General features: G+C 36.5%; 3 protein-coding genes across 4 annotated transcripts in view; 1 reads left to right on the top strand and 2 right to left on the bottom strand.

The window, feature by feature from the left end:
* Positions 1–4,435: 4,435 nt before the first annotated feature.
* LOC136753228 (RING finger protein 227) lies at positions 4,436–7,797 on the top strand. The gene is made up of 4 exons (XM_066709160.1): positions 4,436–4,676; positions 5,219–5,573; positions 5,924–6,034; positions 6,693–7,797. The coding sequence occupies exons 2-4, from the start codon at positions 5,245–5,247 to the stop codon at positions 6,736–6,738; spliced, it is 486 nt and encodes a 161-aa protein (XP_066565257.1). The 5' UTR covers positions 4,436–4,676; positions 5,219–5,244; the 3' UTR covers positions 6,739–7,797.
* A 432-nt stretch (positions 7,798–8,229) lies between these two features.
* aire (autoimmune regulator) lies at positions 8,230–15,171 on the bottom strand. Its single transcript, XM_066710242.1, has 14 exons — positions 15,166–15,171; positions 13,868–14,017; positions 13,101–13,275; positions 12,542–12,691; positions 12,207–12,278; positions 11,995–12,108; positions 11,617–11,756; positions 10,988–11,136; positions 10,569–10,707; positions 9,900–10,031; positions 9,590–9,717; positions 9,213–9,303; positions 8,816–8,905; positions 8,230–8,598 (listed from the first exon to the last, which is right to left on the bottom strand). Exons 1-14 carry the CDS (start codon positions 15,169–15,171, stop codon positions 8,518–8,520), a joined length of 1,617 nt encoding a protein of 538 aa, XP_066566339.1. The 3' UTR covers positions 8,230–8,517.
* A 1,466-nt stretch (positions 15,172–16,637) lies between these two features.
* rab6ba (RAB6B, member RAS oncogene family a) overlaps positions 16,638–24,868 on the bottom strand; it is an 82,344-nt gene continuing 74,113 nt past the window's right edge. For both annotated transcript variants that reach the window (XM_066709158.1, XM_066709159.1), the window contains exon 8: positions 16,638–22,200. In XM_066709158.1, the coding sequence (XP_066565255.1) occupies positions 22,136–22,200 (65 nt within the window). In that variant the 3' untranslated portion in view covers positions 16,638–22,135. The remainder of the gene's footprint in view (positions 22,201–24,868) is intronic.

Below are 24,868 nucleotides of genomic sequence, written 5' to 3'. Positions count from 1 at the left end.
AAAATCTCACGCATTTGTCCAGAAATATTCTGTGTGCACCCGCCCACCCCAGCAGTATCTGTCACCGCATTTTTTTGTACTGTGACAAATCTCTCGCATTGCCGTTTTGAAAAGTTGAGAGCTACATGAATGTGTAAAGTCAGAATCTCCTGAAGCAGTAAGCCACTATCAGGCAAGCAAGCTGGACCAAGTGGCCATGCTTTGTGTGTAACGGTTCTTTCTGTTTTGTTCTGACAGCTAACTTCCTTCCTATGAGAATACTTCCCACTTGAGACAGTACTGAGCGATATTGTTTAATTGTAAATTATAAGCAGAACTGCACCAATTTGAAGCTTGTCATGTCAGTATTACAACAGGAAGGCCTGCTTAATTGAAGCCTTGAAGGAGTGGAATTGTTTACTCGAAATTATTGCCATGTCAGTATATTGTAAAAAATTGCTTTATCTAGAAAGTTTGACATGTAAAAACAGTAATAATGTCATTAAAGTCTTGTTTAAAATTAGACCCTGACATTTTGAATACTCCACCCTTTTTGAAGTCTTGCAAAGCTGTTGGTGTGAAAATAAGGAAGTTACATCAAAGGTGATTGTAATCGCATCTGCTTTTTTATGTAAAAATGTTTAATTCAGAAGGTTTTTCAGTGCATTTGTGTGCATGCATTTCTTTAGCAGACCTCCCTATTATAAAGTGAATTTGTTCTAATCACGACACTAGAAATGCAAATCCAATAATATTGAAACCATATTTAAAGATAATCAGTGCAACATTAGCATTTGAGCGTGCAAACCAAGATGAAGATAAAAGCTCGTTCAAGCGGCAAGAGGCGGTGACTAATAAGCAAAATGAGCTGCTGGTTACCAACACACTGAGCAGATTAGTGCAAGTACCCTCAAATGTGACGGTCCCCATTGATACCACTTACCCTGTAGATCCACCTCATTGTTATTCAAATAACATACTACACCTTCATGCAAAGCAATTATGTTACAGTTATGAAATGGCCAAAGGGGGGGATAACCAAAGTGACCCTGAGGGGGGGGGGGGGGGGGGGGTGGTGGTGGTGGTGAAAGAACCAGGTTGGAGGAGGCGTGTCTGGGTGGAGGAATCAGAATGAGTTCCATTGAAAGGGATGGACTGGTGTGAGACAGACCCCATTAGTATGGGGAGAATGACTCTCTTTGTTCTTCTAGGAACAGCACACAATTCCAGATAAGAATGCCACAGTCCAGCTGGCATTTACAAAACAAACATGCTTCAGACTAAAACAGTTTAAATCATACTTTTTAAAGGAACTGGATATGTTGGTGTGAAGAAGTTATGGCATACAAAGTAAAATCTTTTGTGAACCCAATGACAAACATTAAATATAATGTTCATTTTCTCAGTAAATACATACATAGCTTTTCTGCTGAAATACATCACTTTTAATGCCTCCTTCGAGGGGTCTAGTTGGGAAGCTCAGGAAAAGGGCTTTGGTTCAATCTGATGTACTGAGGTAGCCTCTGTGTCTATGTCGAGACACTCATCTAATTAATTATAAAGCATTGTGTCAGGGGATATACCACCTGAACAATGTTTAACAAACCATAACTGGATTAATCCAATTTGATTATATGAATCTGTCATTTGGTAATTATATTTGCATGTTTATTAAGAGAAGGAAGATGGAAACCCAGAAGATCCTGTCACAAGGCCTGTAGTTCTGCAAGGCTGGGAAAGGACTTGAAGATTTAAAGCTACTTGACACCTGTATCGTGTTCTCGGTTTCTTCCATTTACAAGGGCAAATTGAATGTGTGGCAAGAAGCCCAATGTCATTAAATCAACTACTGTCTCCTCCCTGGGATTATGGACTACAGAATCCTAACCCCACCTCCTCTGTTAACGAGAAGAATATAACTTGGATGGCAACCATGAGCCATCTGGGGAAAAGGAAAATGGTCTTGTTTGTGGTTCAGTTCATAGTGTAAATGAGCTGAAGTGGTGGATTTGTTTAATCACTTGTGAATACAATTTTAGTAATAGTGTAAGCGTATTTAATTACTGTTACTTAAAATGTCCTTGTCTTTTCCTGTTTAGTTTACATAGTAAATCTAAAACAATATTCCATAATGCATTTATATTCTTAATCTATTTATACTTTAAAAAACAAATCACGTTTTTGCAAACTGATTGGGTAGTCTGCCGAATTAAAGCATGATTAATATTAGTAGTGGATAAATTATATATATATAAAAAAAATGTACATTACTAACTAAGATTTTATTTTTAAAAGTTATCAAAATTATATTATTAGTTATTAAATCTAATCTTCATCCTAACTAGAATCGATCATATAATTAAACAATCACTTTTCATTAACAATTTTCATTAATAAGAAAATGACTAGAGAGCACTGCATAAAAATTGTTATTTTAACAAATTCAGGAACAACTTTATCCAAGGGAAATTAACATGCATTTGCCTCAAAGCAATTAAAGCTCTGTATTTTATCATCTATGACAAGGCCTTCTTTTTTAATTATTTTTATTTCTTGGCAGACACCCTTATCCAGGGTGACTTACAAAATATAAGCGCAATACAAAGTGGTATTCTAAATGATTAACAGAAAAGATGTAGCTGGTTTGCAATTCTCCACAAACACAAAAATTATTCATTCGATGTGGTGTATCTTTTTAAAATGAAACTGGTGGGAAAAGGTGATGCTCTTCAACAAATACAATAAAACTTTGGATACATTTTATTTTCTTTACCCTCAAGTTTCAGCTCAGAATTCAACAAAACATTTACTTCTCGTCATTAAAAAAAAAAAAAGTGTAAAGTTTCAGTACTTTACTTGTTTCAGTAAGATTATGAATGATAATGCAAAGGCAAATTAGCTAATTAGTTCTTTTGTTTGAAACCCACAAGCTAAGTCTCATGCATAATAACCTCTCCACAGCCACCTAACAACACAGCACACATTTATTCCACCCAGTAACAAAAACATTTGAACAAACCTTATTTTTCTGTGGAAAATGGGACATGGACAAAGATAAATTACCAAAAGTTAATCAAACAAATCTCTTGTTGTTTATTGGCATGTAAGAAATATAGCTAGTTTGCTAGTTATTTCCAGTTTTTCTCCTGCCAAAAACCTTGGTACTGAAAGGCTTACATATAAGACTCATGTATATGAAACATTATCCTTGTAAGAGCTCCAAGTAAGTATTTGGAATTCATATGCCTAAATATACTAATTTTCCAGTCTCTCTTCTACCAGTTTGTCATACAATCTGCACCAGCCATTTGTTTCTTATTTTTGTCACTGGACGAAAAAGATTATTGTCATTATGCAAAGACAGCTGGCGTAAACCAAAAGCAAAAGGCGATCTCTTCCTCTGGCCTTTAGCTCATTTGTTTTATTTTGATTATGTCGAGGGGGAGGGGGGCTGGTCGGTGGCAGTTGTGTTGTTGGATTTCCATAAAACAGGCACTGAACATGCCTGGAGTATATTGTTGTAATTATTATTATTATCCTAAAGCTTCATGACATGGATTTAAATCTGATTGAAAACGAGTCTAGTCTCTGCCCTGCAATATTTCTGCGAGCAAGCAGATATAAAAGGTTCGAGAGTTGAAAGTATGAAACAAATCATACCAATTGATACCATCCACAGCCTTGCAGTTGTTTCTTGAACTTTAAAAGATGTTACGTGAATACAACTAAAAAATAACACTGATTTGTAAGTACAGCTAAAAGTAACTAAAGTAACGAGAAATAAATTCTTACAACATACACCTTAACATATATTTCTGTTGCTTCACAATTCAAGTATCAGAAAATAGTAAGCCCAGGCAAAAGCTTATGATAAGCCAATCAGCTGCCAGGCTTTTGGAAATAATGTTGTTTTAATACAATATTCCAGACCAAATAATCTTTTGTTGAGGTTCAAATCACAGGCATGGATTTACTGCAGGTGCAGAGTTGCTCAGTACAGATGCATTTCTTTAAAACCGGATTAACATTTCTGCGATTAGACATACGCATTTCAGATGCGCAATTTGCATTCACAGGCAGAGAGCAACACACAGGGCAGCAGTTGTTGCTGGGTAATCTGCAAGAGCTGGTGTAATCGATTTAGAAATGTTTGGCTTCATCTTTGGAGAAGACTATCAAAATAAAAGTGTAAATTTTATTTTGGCTGAAACAAACAAACTACTTGCAAAATATATTTTTTTAGTCTTTCTAATCAATTTGTATATATCCATGTGGCTAATTTGCTTACAGGGCATCTATTGGGACCTAGCAGGCTCTGAAGATCATACAGTCTCCAGGGGAGGAGTGGATACAGTCTTCCTTGCCCTTCCACCTGCTGCTGTCAATATAACCAAACAAAGGGCATCTGCATAAACAAGCCGAGCCCACCCCCCTCATCTCAGTATTTGCTTTAAAGCCACATGAGTAATCATTCCTGCTCCACAGCTGTCCTGCCGGTCTGTCTGCTTCAGATCCTGATCAGGAAGGGAATAGAAGAGCGGCCTCTTACACATGCAAGGGCATATAGGGGAGAGGACTGACAGTTGCTGTGTTTTTGTTTTTATGTAGTGGTGTCTATTTTTGAAGCTTTTATTCTGTTTGAACTTGAATGAAGACGCATATTCCGTAAAACCAGTGATATCCAATTGACATATTCTGTGAGTATTATATATTATTCTTTTTTTATTACTTGTATAATTTCTTTTGACAAGATATTGTAATTCTACATTTTGAATCTGACTGCTGCCTAAGAGAATTGGGTAGATATCTGTAAAATGTTGGATGTAAATTGAGTCCTATTTTTTCAAATATGAATTTAGAACAGAAATGGTTCTTTATGTGGGAATATTTATGTTTACCTTTATTTTACAGAATAATCTGTATATTTTCTGTTCGCTTATAAACATATTTTGAATGTAGTATACAGAAAAGGCAGAGCACATTTCAGTTTTGATCAGTTACCTTTCATCTTGATCATTTCTCTACAGTAAAAACCAAAATCATAAAAAAAATCTCATTAATCTCTGTGTTTATATATAGTATGTATGTGTAAGTATATTACTCTAGGTGAGAGAATCAAGGGGTTATTTGGAGTTATTTTCTCTTTTTTTTGTCCCATTCTGTGAAGCCACATCTCAATGTTGTTTTGTGAAGTGAGAGAGACAGGAGTTGATCATGCTTATTGTGTGTTGTCTTACAGCATCCTACCTCTGCCCCTGGTGAGCGATGGTCCTGTGTGAAGAAATAGAGTGCGGGGTCTGCTACCTCCCCTATTCCCGCATGGAGCGAGTGCCACGGGTCCTGCACTGCCAGCACACCTTCTGCGCCAACTGCCTGAACTCTATAGCCGAAATGAAGAGCAGGCTGCTGACTGTCCGCTGTCCGCTGTGCCGCCAGATGACCTGTGTGGACAGAGGGCTGGAGTTGCAGCAGGCACTGTGGGTGGACACCAAGATCTGGGACCAGATTCCTGAGAGTGAGCGAGAGGAGGAAGAAGAGGAGGAGGACGAGGATGAGGAAGACAGAATGAGTCAGTCAGCAACACAGCCTGAACGGTAACTGTCATTTTACTATGAATGTAAATGACCATTAGTGTCATAAAGTGTGCTTTCTCTCTGCATATATATCAGCATTAATAAACAAATTGCTTCAATTGGAACTAGTCCGTGTAATGCCCCAACCTTTATTCTTAGTGCTTCAAGTCAAGGCCTTCAGGCTTTAATGTTTATATATTTTTTCCAATATTATTTTGATCTAGGTTTATGGGGGGAACTCCTTGTAAAATATAAGTTCTTGGTGATTAACTGCAATCTTGCTGAGCTACAGCATCCCTTTAAACTTGAATGTAACAAGTAACAAGATATTAACCAGCCCTTGTTCACATATCACTTGTCTTTCTCTACAGACCTGCACCTAGACACTCCAGACCGAAACTCAAAAAGCTGAAGATCCCCACCTTTTTTAAGAAACTCAATTTCTTCAAGCAGAGCGAGAGAACAGTGCCAAAGTGCAATATGTGAGTAATTATGTTGTTTTCGCAACATAAAAAAATCTGTGTTACCAAATCAATGCCTGAAGTTTAACAACACCTTTCTTTAAGTGTGCAACTGAATTGGAGATTAATTACCGCAAACAAATCAAACAAATGGCAGATATAAGATATATTTATTGTTCATGAAGTAGACTTTCCAGAATTTCAGCTCCAGATACCTGTTTAATTTCCAGTCAAACTGTGACAGATTAAACTGGTTGTTTAATTACCAGTTGCAACTTGCCCACATGACAAAAGCAGCACATAATATTGCACAATGAGTTTAGCCTATGGTTTATGAGTTATAGCACATGGGAAAACACTCCTGAAATACAGCATACTACCACCCCATGACACACATACAAAACTTTGGTGCAATCTCACCATTACCTTTCATTAGTAGAAAACAGAGTGTACTGACCCTTTAAACATACATAATTTCTTCATAGTATGTGCATTATAAACAGATGGAATGAACACAAATGCTCACTTTGTGTTTAAGGAAAATGAACAACACCATTGTTAATTCAAATGCAACATCCACTTAGGTCAGATATGGGAACTGATTATCAGAGATACCAGAATGTTTATTGTTTCATGTGCGTACCTCTCAAAATTAATCCTTTGATTTCTCTTTTTGCAGTGAGATTAAGTCCTGGCGACGGATGCCATTTGCAGAAGTTTTTTAAGAAGATTTTTACAGAAGGAAAAGCAAATGAAAGAATGGCAGTATTACACCACACGAGATAATGCTTTAGCTAATGTAATTACCCCCCCCCCCCCCACACACACACACAAACAAAACAAAAACAACAACAGATTACATTTTTTAGTTTGACTACCTTCAATGAAGTCTAAAGTACTCATCATGTGCCAGATTTATGCATTTTCTATATGGAGTCAAATTAGAAGGGGGGAAATTTAAAACCAAATGAGAAATAATCCAAAGTAATGTAACAATTTAATTAAATATGGAAATTATTCAAGTAGACTTATAGACTTTTAGACTTATAACTGCAATTATTTTATACCCATATCTCACCATAAAACAAGTGTTTTAGTCATGGCACTGTGAAAAGAAAAATGTATCTGATTTAACTTTCATGTTCAAACACAATTTGAAAACAGAAGACTTTGCATTGACATTGACTGGTTGTAGTTTTTTTGTTTTTTATAATGCTTGAACCCAACATGTTTCCAGCTGCATTATGTCCCCTCATCCTAATCATCCATATAAATTAAGCATAAGAATCATGCCAAAATAAGTTCCTTTTATCAGACAATACATGAATACAACCAAAACAAAGAAAAACATGAAGTATAATTTCTCTTCTCTTTTGGAAGGGAAGATTGTTTGCAGAGTGAGTCCCCCTACAAACATAAAAAAGTGTTTTCCCACCTAAATTTACAACTCCTTTATGAAAAGGATGCCTAAAATGGAATACATTGTTACTGAGTTGGAACGGTTCCATACAGGAACTGAGGGACTAGTGGAACAAATGATATTGTATACGGGTTGCATGTATTATATTTATTCCATTGGGTTCTCTCAACTTAATCCCATACAGCTGGTGGGATTTGATTTGGTTCAGCTGTTCTGACAGACTCTTCACCTAACTAACATATTCACACCAGATGGTTTCTGTATGCATTTGCCTAGGAGGCTCATACATCTGAAACTAATTCTATTGTTGTTATTGTGTTTTTTATACTTTTGTTTTTGGAAATAAAATAAAATTGTATTTGAATTTTTGTGTAACATATTTTTCAAGCGGTTCTTTCTTTGTTGAAAGCTGTCAACTAGGAAGCTTAGTTCCAAATTAAATTGTTCCCCTTTTTATTTCTACATATAAATACTGAGCACATTATAATGAGATCCATCCTTACTGGATTACTGAACTGACTATTCTGGCTTGCTGGGGGGACCACACACAATGTGGAGGTTACGTTTCCCATTCTCCTCCTGTTTCAAAAATTGTACCCACTGCTGTGGTTAGTTAAAATCATGTTCACTGAGGCCATCCTGTGATAGAGCTCAATGCACACACACACACAAACACACACAAAACTGGACTCACATCCTGTCCTTCAAGGATGGAAATCTAACTGCAGCAGCAGCTATTCAGATACATCTGAAAAACAAAACCGCAGCAGAAAAAATCCCACCTGCTCTTGAATGCTTAACTTCAACTTTATTTTTATTACTTTTCCACTCCAACAGTTTCCTGAGTGTGAACTTTATCATGCATTAGATAGACAAGTGGATCCTGATCTTGAGTAGGCCCCTTCATTATTTCAATATGAATATATTTGAAATCAGGATGAGTTTGAAATCAAGGCAAATATAATCATTCTTATACTGTAACTATACCAGGAATACACTCAAGACAGAAAGTCCAAAAATGGCTGCTCTCCATTTTCTTTGCGTTTGCGGCTGATCTACAGCAGAGTCACTCAATTCGGTCTGGTCACTGGAAGTAGCCTTGATTCTCCGAGAGGGGACGGGAAATGTTGTGGAGAGCCCACTGCAAGATCCCATCTATAGAGCTCTGCACAGAGGCACGGACACAGAGAAGAGGGAATTTCACTTTCCATATCTGTTTATTTCAAGACATTCATGTGTGCAGTGATAACTGGGGCAGGCAAATAGAAATTACATCTCACAGAATGCAAATTATTTATTTTTCAGTATTTTAAAATACAATTAAGCATTTCATCACAAATAACCGGGGTCTAGAACCTGGGGAGGGGGGAATTGAGACTTACCTCTCCCATTATGGAGTCCAATTCTTCCTTATTCAAGATTTGCTCCATCACTGGAGTGCTCTGCTCTGAAGTGTTCTCACTTAACACCACCTAAAAACATTCAATTTAATAATAAAAATAATATAATAAAAGTCAAATATTAATTGCGAATTCAATATCCATAAATTAGTTGACGCAGATTATTAAGAGACCTGAAATGGAGGTAAACAAAGACAACAAATACATGGAAGACTAGCTGTAATCTTGGAAGTATAATGTGTAATGTTGAAACCAAAACTTATTTATAGTAAATATTAACCTGTGTGGGTTAAATAAAAACTACAACAAACAACACATGAAACAGAATCACTTTCTCTCTCTATCACTACAGGAACCGTCTGGAAGGCTGTGACTGTACCTGTACCCCCCCGCTCACTGGCTGCTGGTACTCATTCTCTGTAGTGCACCCCCACATCTTGCTGCATGACTTACATCTTGCCTTCCCACTGCTGGGAGAGACAGAAAGAGAATTCAGTTCAATATTAGACAGGGGGGTGTCTGCAATGTGTTTAATTTAAAAGTGTAGTATGACTACAAAAGGCAATAATGAACACCAAACAAACAAGGCCTCTGAGCATTATATTCTGTACCATGTGCTTTGACATCCTACACACCACATTTCAGCGGCATTTTTCTATTCTGTTGGGAAGGGCTAGTCCTGAAAGTATTTGAAAGTTGTAAAAATCCCGCTAGGCAGTGATGGAGAAAGCAAGTAAACAGGGCAAAATTCAGCACCTCAACGTGGGGAAGAAACAACGAGGGTGGAAACTCTGGAGGCACTGAGAACAGCAGCTGAGCTCCCCGCCCAGCCGGCACACCCCGCACCTTTCTCCAGGACTCACAAACTCAGGGCCCGAGCGCTGCTGTGGACAACAGGGAACATTTGGAAATGATTAAGAAAAGTAATACTTTAACCAATCTTGGACACGTCAGAAAGGAAAGTCTCCTTTTCCCAATTTCAAAATGAATTTCCCAGTCCCGTAAACATTGCCATCTGCTTTGGTGGCACAAGTTTGCAGAGGTGCCTGATGAAGGGCTTTGTTACCTGTGTGCCAGAGGTCTGGTTGGTTTTGGTTGCTGTGACACTGGAGTGTGAGGTGGAGGTGAGGGAGGAGAAGAACGAGATGTCCACAGTGGAGCTGGCGGTCTCCAAAACTTCGGCACTTTTTATAGCAGACTATGACAAATTGAAACAGAAGAAAATGTCCCTGCAATGTTTCTGCTTTCTGAAATATGTTTAAAGCAGTATTAACACAATACAATGTATGCATGAATATTACATTTGCATATTAACCATACCCGGGTGCCTCACATGATTGTGCGTTTGTAAGTGGTTTAAATGTCACAACGACTTTAATCTTTTGTTTTTTAACACTGTGCAACGCAAAAGCAAACCCTTTCTTAATGAACAACAGTGCCTGCCTCCCAATGCAAAACAGATCCAAAACATTTAAAAATAGAGGTCAGCATTACACCATGAAAGCAACTTCTTTCTATTGGGCTAATGTGTTTGATTACCCAGTAAGATCAAAACACAATATGACCAATGTAAAGATTTCTTCACCAACAGCATTGATCCCAGTGGATATGTGGTGAAACAAAATATGGAAAGTATTTCTTCACAGTCTCAAGCCTTCGGATTAAAATTTAAAGACAGAGAGATAGTATTTAATTGAAGGCTACACCCTGTCTGTCACACACTGTAAAAACTTACTTGGGCAGGTTGGTAGGCTCTGGCACATTCAATTCTGTTCCCACTGCAAAACTGGCATCGCCAAGTCCCACTGGAACAGAACAAACTAGGACGCGTTAGTATAGATGCACACTTACCTGTGTGGGTATTGGCTGTCTCTCTCTATGTGTATGTGTTTTATATTTTAATTAAAATGCATATAATTGTGATTAAAGTCTACATACAGATAAGAACAACTGGTTGTTGGAAAATTATTGCAATAATTTTTTGCTCTGATCAGTTACCTTTGTGCAATACAGTAGTACATAGTGCAGTTACACACATAAGCCCATGACTGCCCTAAAATGTTCCAAATGGTTTGTCCATAGAGTGCATTTTAAAATATATTGGTAGAAATTAAGGTATTTAAGAATTTCGCAAAGCGGTGTTTTGCCTCTCACAGAGTCCCTGAGCTCCCCCACCCGGACCTGGGAATGGCGGTGAGTGGGGGCTCCAGACAGCTAAGGTGGAAGGCTCTGGGGCAGCCGTCACAGCAGATGAGCTCTCCTCCGTCCTTACACACCGCGCACTCGTCGTCGTTCCGCAGCACCTGTGAGGGTAGACGTCAGCCCGAGGGCCCCGCCGTCAGCGGCATCGCAGCCCTGCGGGGGCCTGCTGCTGTAATTACCCTCCACAGCTGCTCATTAGCCGCAGCTGCACTTATTGTAATTACAAAGTGAAGCTGCCTTCATTGTCTTGGCAGGTTTTTTTGTTTTTTTTGTTTTGTAATGTTGTATTTGGCATTCACTTTTTAAATAGAACCACTACACAATGCCACTTTTAAATGTGAGTGTCTAATAATCTTACTATGTTTTAAAATGTTAATAAGATAGTTGGATGAATATATTAGACAGATTATCTACAAAAACAACAAAACAATGATATGCACATTTTGTCACCTTTTTGCTTTGAACTGAAAAAAGAGACTGATCTAATTCATGAAATAGTATCAGTTTGATTATACCTCAAAGTCGTTTGTGCTAAAGGGTTTGGTGGATTAATTGGAGCAATACACACGCCTCTCTCTTACCTCTGGGACACTGGTGGATGGCGGCACCTTGTGGCGGTTATGGCTCTTCGCAGTCTTAGTCTTGTTTCTTCCAGCTATATCATCCAGCTTGCCAGGGGAGTAAAACTCACTGCCTACTTTAATGCACTTCTTGGCGCTCCCTACAATGAAGCATTCCTGTTTAAGCAGGTGGACTGCCGACTGTCAGAGAGAAATGCAAGGATACCTCCTTTGATTTACAAACAGTTCTGATGTTATGGAGGCCCTCAGCTTTTTCTCATGTTCATCCTGCACCACTTTTAACTATTATTTATGGAAAACATTTATGAAAAAGGAGCTGATCAGTTTACTTTTTTTATTACCCAAAGCCAGGTAAGTTTTTTTTAAATCAGTTCTCACCTGACTCAAACACCTGCTTGATGAGGATCTCCTCCACAGTGCCGCAACTGACCGGCAGCTCGCTGGAGGACAATGTGACGGCTCTCTGGACGGCGGTGGCGACGGCCTGAATCCCTGATGAAGATACAGGTAATTAAAGTATAATGTGAGCACAAGAAACAAGCACTGAAGGAAATTAGGTGAATTTGAGGTTACTCAGACAGAATCCCTACCATTTCCTACTGGTATCCTCGACACATCAGAGCCATCAACCTTCCTTAAAGACTTTGTTTTGGTCTGAGTTCCTGAAAAAAATAAGACCGTAAAGAAAGCCATTCGATACCTCAGTCAGTCTCAGATTAATTTATTTTCAAGTATAAATTCTATGAATTTCAGTATTTAGAATACTGAATACTCACTGTTAAATAGGAAAGTAGTAGTAGTTAAAATATACAACATTATTGCTCTCCTGCACCTATTTTTTTTTTAATAAACAGTGCCTTTTGAGCTTCCTGATACTAAATATGCACATTTGAATGCTTCATCTTGATTGCTCTAGAAAATTCACCTGGACTGGTGGGCCTCTTTGATTGGTGGGAGAGCTGTGCTGACTCCACGTCTTCTGAGCTTTTCCTCTTGCTGTGGTGTCCACGAGACTGGTTTGTTGGTTTGTGACTTTGAGGCTTCTTACCTTGCTTCAGGCTGCTTAAACTTCCATCTGTCGACAAGTATGTTCAATGTGAAATCCACAAACATTTAGTTTTAAAGTGTTCTTTAAAAAAAATAATCAAAACAATCTTGCCATATTTGCTACATACAACATCACACATTACACAGAAGTAGAGGCTTCCCAAATTATACCTATTATTATGAACTACTTGAATTATTGTTTTTATTTTATACTACAACGTATGAAGGATGAAGGATCTGTGCTTTTCTGGGGTTTTCTTCTGTTATGTGATTTTACACTTCAAATTTGTACAGCACAACATATGTGCATATAAAAAGATCCTTCAATGCAAAGTCTAAACTATAAACATAAATACAAAAAAGCATTTTGGATTCTATGAAGGGGCATTCCTCTAACAGGTTCAATTTAATCATTTTCAGTTAAAATTGTACATCACCTTTAGGGATGCTGGAAAAGAGAACCTGCAGTTTGGGATATTTCTCCAGGTTGTAATCTTTAAATAGATTTTTCCAGAAGCTCTGGATGGTTAGGGTCTCTTTCTCCAGGAGCCGGGTGAGCAAAGAATACACAGCTTTGTGAATGCCCTCATGTTTTTTCTTGTCCAGAGTGTCCTGTGTCAACCAGAACGTGGTGAACAAGTGTAAGTGTACTGAGACATATCAATAGAATAAACGTGATTTGTTTGAAAGATAATTGAAATAAATGTTTTCATAGTGTATTTGCTTGATTTCTTTCTATTACAAGTTAGCAAAAGAAACAGTGCTACCCTCAACACCAGTGTATCCTCAGCCAGCATTCATTCGCCTGATGCTCTAGCGTTTAAAATTCTAGTCACAAACCTCCCATAGGTCTCTGTTCCATACTGTAGGTTATTTAAGGACATACATCTTCATGTATTGTACATCAATTGCTTTCAGGAACCGTGGCTATGGGATTAAGATATATTATTTGAATGGATTCTAAATTAACATCAAATGTGCTGGGCATGGTAAATTGCCAAGGATTAAATCAAATACAAAATTCAGGATATCATTATTCATCAATCTGTCAAAATAAAAATTGATCAAAATCTGTTTGCATCTGCGAATTGAATTGATCTCCTTGCGTCCATCTCAGAAGACAGGGCATTTTTTACCAGCTTCCATGCCATGCACATTATTAGGTAAAGTAAAGCTTTACTGCGTTGCTTTTGAAAGAGGACACCTTAAAAAGCTGCTCGGTGATGATATCGTGGTCGGCCAGTCCGTACAGCAGTGGGAAGGGGTCATCGATCGCCATGGCAATTTCAGTGCGGAACATTCTGAGCTGGGAACGCAGGTCGGCGTCCCTGGGGCGGTCAGTACTGCACATCACCTGGACAGAGACACACACTAGGGGGACTGACACTCCACAGCAAGTTTATCCTCCACAACATTTAAATGGATGCATGGATGCCAAAAGACAAAATAAAAAGGGGAAAAGAAGCTAAGACAAAAATCAAATAATGGAATTCTTAAGACACCTCCTAAAGATATAATGTGGTTTATGTTATCACTGAGGAGGGAAATGCAGAAGACACAACGTATTTGTCATGTCAAATTAGTATTAGAATGTATTAGAATGAACATGTGATATCACAGGGCAGAAAAGAGATTTCCATTCACTTGTATACTACTACTACTATTACTACTAATAACCCCACGTTTAATGATATGATTTGTAAAACAAAACCAAAATAAACTTACCTTAAGTGTTTGTTAAAGCAGAATATTAAACAGCCAGTCTCCAGCCCAAATTTGCTTTTATGTGCATCTGGAGCTATAGGAGTAGCCAGAAATTACAACATCTGTTCAAACTAATCAGTGCATTCTGAATCACTGAGGTGAAACATCCTGTTATTAACCACACCAAGAGCTGATGATCTTCCTTGTCCAGTCACACACTTTTCTTTATGATAATACAATTATCTAAATATATGTATTAATAAAAAGGAGACATAGCTTTTTTTATATATTTGCAAACATATTTAAATGGGTATTTAAAAGTGTTTTGAAAATATTCAATTCTTTTAAAGATATCTCAAAATAACTATTTGAATCTTTAAAATGATTTTGTTAATTTAAGAATATCATTCATTCATTCACTTAAGTTTATTTCAAAATAACTTTTTATTTGTAATTATGATAAATATCATATCTAAAGGTACATTATATACATGTTATTATATTTAATTGAATTCAAGTTTCAGGTAAAGATATATAAAAATACATACATTTCTAAAAATGAAGACATATTTCAATGACAGTTTGGCTTACCTGTTTTTAACTTTGAAAGGTGTACAATGGTTCCATACTAGGAGGCTAAAAATTGTTAGTGAATATCACTGGGTTACATTACTTGTATTGCAGATAATAAGAACTATACTCTTCTTGGTTTTTGATGATGATGGTTTTTGGCCTTTGAAACTTTCATTCTTATTTTATATTATTTTTCTACTTCCTCATACTTCACATTCTGCTTACCTCCATCATTTTGAAAGCACTGCTCAAGGGGTCACATGAGAGAGAGAGACCTGAAAGAGCATCAAGGCAGATTATTGTTGAGTCTTTGGAAAGTCCACAATTCAACCAATGTTTCGTTCTACACTTTGCTCCACCAGTTCTGGGGAATGGGTCCTCTCTTTGTTTTCTCTCTGGTTTCATCTTGCAAAGCTCTGACCCCATGGGAACTTGTCACTTGATCCACCATGGACCTTATTGGCAGGGGAAGTACAAATTCTTACTGATATAGTAATAAAACAAACAATGATTTCAATGTTGTCTGAGAGGAAGGCATACCAACAATTACAAATGACAGGTTCTTTCCAGTTTTATAACCTTATGGGAGGCTTACTTACATGCAATATAACAATGGACTTTGAGCTGTTTAAGATAAAACGTATTTTTTGTTTTAACTGGTTTAACTGTGGCTGATGTAATTATTATTTGTATTTATCTCTTGGGAGATGCCCTTATTCAGAGTGTCTTACAGTTTAAACAGCATTACAAAAGTGTAGAAATACAAATCAATACAAAATTACATTTTGGCATTACAAAAGTGCAGTAGTAAAATCAGTACAAAGTACAATTTAAGAATTACATGAGTGCAGAAGGACAATTAATATAAAATACAATGCATACATCCTATTTCAAAGAGGTAACATGTTTCAAAGACATGATGCAGTGAAAGTCCTAGGTAAGTGCACAGTTAACAACAGGAGATCTAACAATGCATAACAAAGCAGGAGCATAAGGAAAAAAGTGCAAATTTACAAGAGTGCTGAACAGTTCAGGAGAATAAGCTGCTATATTACAAGTACAGTCATGTCTTGAGTAATTGAGCAATTGGAAAGGCACTCTTGCTGTCTTGACCTCAGTAGGAAGGTCGTTCCATTATTTTGGGGGCGAGAGGGGATGTGGGGGTCCAAAGAGGGATAAGACAGGAACATCTAGATATTATCTGCATAGAAATGGTAGGAGATGCAACAGGAGGGCCCAGAGAGCTTGTGTAGAGAGAGAACAGGAGGGGAACCAGGACAGAGCCTTGGGGCACACCTGTGAGGAGAAAGTGTAGACAAAGATCTATACCATGTCACTTGATAGGTGCAGTCTTTGAGGTAAGAGGAGAACCAGGCAAGAGCAGTTAGAGATTTCAAGGTCATCAAGGGAGGAGAGGAGGATGGAGGATAGTCTCAAAGGCTGCAGAGAGATCAATTCATGCATATTCTGTTCGTAGTGTGTCAAAAATTTGATCATATTTAAAGCTTTCAACTTTTTCGACAAAATAACAGTTCATATTTGGTAGCACTGGGATAAATAAAGAAAAATGAAATGGTGAACCATTGCATTAGTGAACACAATACAATACAATACAATGCAGTGTATCGTCTTATAATGTGAAAGAGCTGTATATTGATTGATCACGAGAGAAATCGAAGAAAAACAATCCAACAACCTTGTAGCATTTGGTAATAAGACATTTTTTATTGGTCTTTTAGACAGACATGCTAAATCTCTATACATTGTGAATGAAGAGCCAGCTCTGAATCTGTCAGGTCTGCTCCACAGAGCTGTAACATTTACATCTGAAATGACCTCACCCACAGCAGGAGTGTCCAGTACTGAGGTCCCCTTGTCCCTAACCTAGTGAAATATACAGTGATATCAATGTCGACTAGCTCTTATAGAGTACTGTTGACAAACAAGTGGGTACTATTCTAAAGCCTTGCCACTACACCAGCTCATTAAGTCTGATACACTCAAGTAACAGTTAACAAATGTAGTCAAGTACATACGTTAATCAATCAGTCAATCAGTTCAATAAATAAATACCCCCCACCCCCCCAACCCCTATACACATTAGCAGGTCAGCTCACTTGGTGCACAGACTGCCCATCATGCCTTTGTGTGGTCTAAGAAGGCACCAGTGTAATTAAATACCAAGTAAACAAACAAACTAAACAAAACAATAATAAAATAAAAAAAAAATGGTGATCACACAGATCTTAACGTGGAGGGCTACTTAAGCTTTCCTGACTACCAATGTGGAAATGTTAAGCGATACTTTACAAGGCCTCCGAATTGGCTTGCCGGGAAAGCCTGACTACTCTACTTCTCCTTTGCTGTCAGGGCTAACTCTGATCCTGTAGTCTTCTTAGGCAGCAACAAAAGTAAAGGCAAACGGTCATTATAAGATCAAAAATATATATGCTTTTTAAAAAACATTTGATCAGCGCAACAGCATGACCAACAGCTATGTTAAAGGCAACTGAAGCACTAAAAACAATAGCCTTTTAATCATTATAAACCAAGAAACGGAAACATTTATATGTGATTTTCTTTTTTCCATTTTCTTTTTCGATCAAAACACTGTTGTGTTGAGGCTACACTCGGGGGCTTCACTGTACAGCAGAAACAGCAAGCCATCATTTCCTTAACAAGACGAAATATCAGTAGAAACATGCAGAAATTATATACTGTAAAATTACACTGAAGGACTGTATACCAACTTTCCATAATACATGAAGACGTGACGTGATTTTTTTTTTTTTTTTTTTTACAGGTTCCCGATTAGATGTTTTGTCTTGGATGTAGTGAAAGGTTAGGATTTTTATTCCGAGTTAATATTAATTGTTATTCATATACATATTTTTATATGTAAATTAACTGAATAAAATTCGACAACTATTTCCAGTAAGACATTCTCTAAAGCAAAAAGGCAACCCACACCTTTCTTATTGGGGTGCCTTCAAAGTAATACTTTTGTTAAACAAATTTATTTTTTTGTAGAAGACACTGGTAAACAAGTAAAAAGGACAATATTGTCTACAGAGGGGGAATTAAGCATTGATTATGCCTGCCTCCTGATAAAGTTTGATATATGGTAATATACAGATATGTATGTTGAATTCATTTTTTGAAAATGCCTGCAGTAGTGTTTAATTTAAATGGAATATTGATACATATTTCATTAAACATTTATTAGACTCCAATAAGAGAATCTTAAACAAGGATTTATATATTTGCATTGCATTCTTTTAAGAAACAAGTGTCCTAATTTCTCAATGGCCAACATTACAGAGATTTTACTAAGCTCTAACTTAAGTATGTGGATTTATAAGGCTCTTCCTTTTACAACTAACCGAAAAAAAAAAAAAATTGTTATGGGAATTTTAAATCAATACAGACAGAATTCTCAATAGTTATCACTTAATGCCTATATTATTAAGGTGCGGGAATGCTATCAGTATGAGTTAGCAACTAGTGGGAGTAGATAGCATAGATCCAAATCTTCTGGCAAATTATAGTTTAGTGTTTAGTTGGGTTTATATTTAAACAAGTTAACAAATAGTAATTCATATATAAAAAAGCAAACAGTTTCCATTTGTTTTTGAACTCATTTTGAATTCATTGCTATAATATTCGGGTCAAGAGAAGAAGCAAAAAGGAGTTTGCAGAGAACAACATTATGTACTGTTTTTAATGTAATGTTGACCAAGCCCTTAAAACCAAATTGGCATTTCGATAATCTATAGATTTAATTTCAATGGACAGCCCATTACATTTCTTAATTTGAGTTTCATACAGTTTTTTTTCTAAATACAAATAAATACATTGAAAATAATAATAATGAAAAAAACAAAAAAAAACTCAAATATGTTTACCAGTGTACTCTGTTGCCATATTCTGGTTATGGGATATACATGATTTGTAGATAATAAATGAGCACACATTTTAAACTGCTTCTTTTTGAGAAATGGGAAAGGGCTCTTGCCAAGAGACAAAAATTTCATTTTAAGCCAAAAAACCCTCTAGGATTAAATTTGGACTTTCAATGGGAAATACAATTAATTTTCTACATTAATCATAAATCAGTATAACTGATAAAGTGCATTAAAGGACAAATCTAATGGAATTGTCTGAATTAAATAAAACATATATATAATTTCTTTATTTAAAAAAATCGAAGAACACTGTCAATCTGGAGAAAATAAGAATTCCTAGTGTCATTCATTTTTTCCCCAAGAATTACAGCCATAGACCGGAAAATTAACAACTGTAGGACATATTTTATCTTCCACAGTACCACAACAGTTTCTAATGCACTAGGTGGTGGCACTTTTAACAAGTGCAATAAGAACGGAAAACCAAATACACACCTACAAGACAGTGATATGAGCAATAATTTAGAAAACAAGTAAACCCTGTTTTACAATGACCAATACAATTAAATAAATTGGGCTAAACTTACATGTCAGTAATACAGGCTACAAACAGAAAAGTGCTGTGGTCTGGACAGTGTAGATATACTCAACACTATTTTAGTCTCACAGCTGTAAATTGATTTGGAGCTCTGAACACCAACCTATATTTTCTCATTTCGGGAATCCTCCCAACATCAATTCATCATCTTTGTCTTAACTACTAGGCTTACAACTCCTAAAACAAACCCTGAAACATAATCTTTGACTGAATGGATTTCATTTACCTTCACAAAAGAGGTGCACAGGGGAGAACTGGATGTTCAGCTGTGCCTTTTTCAACTGTTAAATATACAGGACATCATTCTCATAATCAGTTTGGATATAAAATCTTATAGCTGTCATTTAAACAGCGTCGACTTTAGTTGATATCAAGATCACAAATAATAGGCTAATAATAATAATGTTAATAAGCAATTTATTTCAGGTCACGTAACTTGATCATACATAGCGTAGGGGTTCGTTGTAGGTTCATAGCTATTTACTTTTCATGATCAAGCATGAAACGATATCACCTAAAAGGTATAATAAATAAGGTTTGTTTGTATCTAGTAACTATGGTATTTAACATTTCATGCACATTGTACTTTTAATAGATTACACTCGGTTTCTCTGGGGCAGTAATGATTTACCTAAGGTTGTGACATTTCTTGGGTAACATACTTGTCTGTTTGAGTTTCATTATAATTTTTGTCTGCTCAACACAGTCTGGTTGCCACGATACTGCCTATGTATTATTGCTCCTGCTGGCACTGTACAAAAATTTAACTTTTAATAACCACACCACATATCCCATACACACATGATGTATAATCTTGTGGTTTACCTAGGGAAAGCTTTATGTTTGAACGTTATTACATAAATAGTTTGACAGCTGGCACAGAAGCCTCTGTCTATCTTTAGTCTCCTAGTTTTTTAATTACCAGGATAAACAGGTAAATATCCCTATTCACTATGTTCAAATTGATCACTAAATTAATATTATTGTATCTGTAAACTTTTGTCAACAATTAATTTCATTGGAATGCATATTCTTTGTTTAAGGGAATTAAAACCGATTCATTCCACCACTACAATCCACTGACACAGCACTGGCGGACCAGAGTTTTGAATCATGCTTTAAATACAACATTTGACATGAGGCAGTTCAAAGTACTGTATTCTGAAATATAGATATTACTGTCTGAGAGACTTTGACACAAACCAAAGGACTGATTTGGACCCTTAACATTCAATGATCATGGTAATGTAAAGCAGTTTATATCCATCTTTCATCTTAATTTGCCTAAAAAAATAAAATATAATAAAATGTTTAAAAGTTGCTGACTACATTCCCCCTTGTGACTCTTCCTCTTCAAGTGACCAGATATATACTGCTGAATTAAAGAGATATAGTTGATATAGCACGATTACTTAAAAAAGTCTTGGCTTGGATTATTGATGAGTTCTATGTTTCTATCAGATCGCATAGTTGAAGCAGTATAGTGATGTATTTATTTATTTTGATATACATTTTTGCAATTGCATTATCTGGCCTACTCTCTTGATAACCGGGTACAATACATCTATGCAATTCCTTTCCTCCATGCCTCGGAGTGAAGGAGTTTACTATCTCCATTTGAACTTGTTAACATGATAACAAGACTGGAAACGACTTGGCTCTAAAGAGATATGACATACACAACTATTTTAGCAATCAGAACAAGTCTAAACACAATTTAGTCTTAAATCTAAAACAGAATTATTAAAAATAAAAATAATTTATTAAAAAACTGCAACCTGTTCTTGGCTTGATATTTTACCTTCTGATTCTACCCACATCTATTTTGATGGTAGTATTCTGCAACTAAAAAAGAAAACTGGGCCATCCCACACGTTAGTACTAAATACCACATCAACTACTGCAGTGTTTGGAAAATCCGTGAAATACCACTTAGAATTAAGAAGCAATGATGCAATGCAATGGCTGTTTTAAGGGACACAGTTGGCAAATTATTTTCTAAAACTGTCTGTAAAGGTAGCCATCATTGAAATATACCACCAAAAGAAAAACATTTTCATAGAAGTTATCCAAATTATTTTTTTTTTTGTTTTTATATAGGAATGTCTGACAAGAAAAGCTTCCACATGATGCATAAAATGACAGGTAGGGACCAGCTTTTAAATATTTAACTTGAATACAATGGCAGACAGAATTATTTTTTAAAAACTGCTTGCATGCAGACTTTGGATAGCCAATGAAGAACAGTTGTTGCCGTGTAGTAATTAGAGTGCCCAACACAATCAGAAGCAAGAAGTTAAAGCCATTGTCTATGATTCTTCTCAATCTTGTACAAGCTGAAGTCTCACTTTGTCTGCATTATTTTAGTGCTTTTCCTTAAGTATACAAAAATACAAAACAAAAAAAATTGTACCATTCTAGTTTCTCAAAAACGTTGTATACACATATTTGGAGTTCATCTACTTTTTTTTTTCTTTTTTAAATATTTAAGACTTTTTTGGCAATTTTGTTAGTAAAGTACATTATTTTACAACATAAGATTTAAGTAACACTAGTTACAACCAATGGTCAATAATCAGATGGAAATAAAAGGCCAAATATCCAATCTGAGAACTCAACTGGAAGCTAACCAATAGGAAGCAACACAACAAGCATGTGGTGTAAATGAAGCTGCCCAATCCAGTAATGTGTATTAACAGGAACAACCACCTTCACTGGTTGGAGCCTCCTGTGGTTTGTCCAACTTGATGTCAATCACTGAAGGGTGGTCTGTTAAGGAACAATATAATAACAATAAAAATAAAAATAAATGGAATACAAAACACTGGTCAAAGTCATTAAACATTGTTCAAAACAAATGTAATCAGTGAAAGCATTGGGCATGTTTTATTATTTCACTGTTTAATAGAATTTTAAGAATATCGGCAAATAGCTAGCCACAAAACTAGGATATTTATTAATCACAACAGTGTGCATTGCAGAAGGAATTGCTGTACTCTCCTTCATGAGCTAGATGGCATTCTTACCCTTTAATTTCTCTATATACCCTTGTATTTCCTCTATTAACCAGAAGGTGCATTGAATGCGGTCATGAACAAACATTAATAAATAGGTAAAACGGTTTTCACAGCAGAAGTCAGGTTTTAGAGTGAACCTGTGGAAAACATGGACAGAGGTCAAGAGGAGTGAAAGGTGAATTACCATGGCTTCAAGATAGGAGATAATACAGTGTATGAGGATTGCGTATCTATAGTTACCTTTCTGATTATTTGAGTGTCCAAGGTTAATCCTTTCCAAATCAGTACTCAACTTGTGCTGAACAATATATTCAAAGCAACAGAAATTAAGGGATGTAAGAAAATATGGAAAAATACACTGCCTTGCAAGCCAAGTCTTGTGGAAATGTATATTTATGATGACAACCCGCAGTGAAATTGATTTGATAGGAGATCCAATGTGGTCTGGCAAGCTGTAAGTAATTTAGAAAACGCATGCATATTGATACAAGAGTAACTTGTCTGAAAATTAAACATGGAAGGGGAAAACGAGCTGCCAGCTCTTGGTTTTATTTCTTGCAGTCCTATCGCATTATTCATAAGCTTACTTAAATATTCCTGACGTCGGTTGGAAATTTAAATGTAGAGGTGAGACAGATTCCAAGGATTTGTAGTTAGTCATGACAGAAAAATAAATACTAGAAGGAATCAGAAAAAAACAAGAGCAATGAAAGTGTTTGTAAGGCAAAGAGTACCAGGCATGGGTGGCCATTATTAAATATGTCCCTTACAAAACATATACTACACAGTTTTTGCAATCTGCTTTTGTGGACTAGACTGAAAACTGAACCAATAAAAAAGGGATATGATTTAAGAAGGCATCTGTCTTTTGATTTATTTACTTCTGATCTTTTCCATTGTGATGGCAAGCCATCTCTAGCTCTCTGTGGAGGACTGGTCGAGGTTCATCAATTTAGGATAGCCAGCTGTCATTTGATTAGATTGACAAACAGAATCCATAGAGCAAATCCTTGTTAAAATGTTGCCTTTTTACACTGCTCAGTGGTATAGAAACAGGTGAACTACAAGTCAAGCTTCATGGACAGGCTCTCTGACACTGACACTGATTTTTGCTTCCCGTGTTCCCAAACAACTGAATTTCAATTTAAATCTGTATAATTCACAAAACTTCAGATGATCTTAACTCAAAATGAGCCCTATAAGCACACCATGAAAATAACTAAGATTATGAGTCTTGATCAGTCTGAGGTATCGATGAACATGTGGACAGTATTTTCATTTGACGTCACTATTCTGCCGTACGCCGTGGATAATGTAGGGTCCACACTGGAATATTGCTTGGCAAAAAAACAAAAAGACATTCAGATGAAGGAGGCCTTGACACATTTCATAAATCAGCAGGACTCCGCAAACAGGGGATGACCTTCCCCCATGGAAACAGGCAATTACAAGAAATAGCTCTCGTAAATTGTGTTGAATATCTTATACTCTTTTTCACTGCAACATGTCACGTGGGTGGGAGGGTGGGAATCAATTCTGTCTGCAAATGTCTGACACTTACAAAAGACGAATAAACTGTCAATTGCCATAAACACTATTTCTTCATTTTAAAGTTTGTTGTGCATCATTTCTTTCATTCTCTTTTTAAGTGTCACTCCTCAATGGATCAGAGTAAGACAACCGCTTTCCAATTCAGGTTTTACTTCTTTCCATAAGAAAATACAAAGGGTACGTTGTCCTTCACCTCACATTGGCTGTCTGTCTTTGTTGTCTCAGAGGGTTTCACAGTGTTCTTAATACTTGACACTATTAAAAACCACACACTTTACCTGAACAAATGTTGGCACCCGGAATGTAATATACACTAAATTAATATAATTTAAGATTAGTCCGTTTTCAGCAATCGATGCTAGCAGGCAAACTATACAATATGTTCACCTGAATGGCTATTGTAAAGCTCTAATATCCCCTTCTTGGGCAGCAGCAGAGTCATAAGTGTCTCAGATTCATTAACTATAATTAAAATACTGATAAAAAGGGGGAAGAGCGATATGGGTAATTGGCTGAGCTACGGCTACAGCTATATTGGGCTTTTGTAAGCAGTCGGTCTGTTTACTTCTGATTACAGTTTAGCTTGACAGTGTTACTTAAGTTGAATGGGCTATAACAAAGCTAATTAGAACAGCATTGTTTTAACAGCCTTGGTAAGACATGAGTACAAAAATATACCGTGCTGAGCTGCAGGGCAAAGAAAGAGGCTGCTGATATTGAAGTGATACCAACAAGCCCAAGGGGACACTATGAGATATAGCCAGTCAATGCACTAGCATGTGAAACTGTCCAAAAAGAGATTCTAATCAATTCTAATGGATTCCTATTCCATTAACATAATTCCTTTATAAATTACA

This window comes from Amia ocellicauda, chromosome 7 (assembly GCF_036373705.1).
Source record: "Amia ocellicauda isolate fAmiCal2 chromosome 7, fAmiCal2.hap1, whole genome shotgun sequence".
Lineage (NCBI taxonomy): Eukaryota > Metazoa > Chordata > Actinopteri > Amiiformes > Amiidae > Amia > Amia ocellicauda.
The sequence above is the reverse complement of the archived record's forward strand: the minus strand, read 5'-3'. Positions and strand labels throughout refer to the sequence as shown.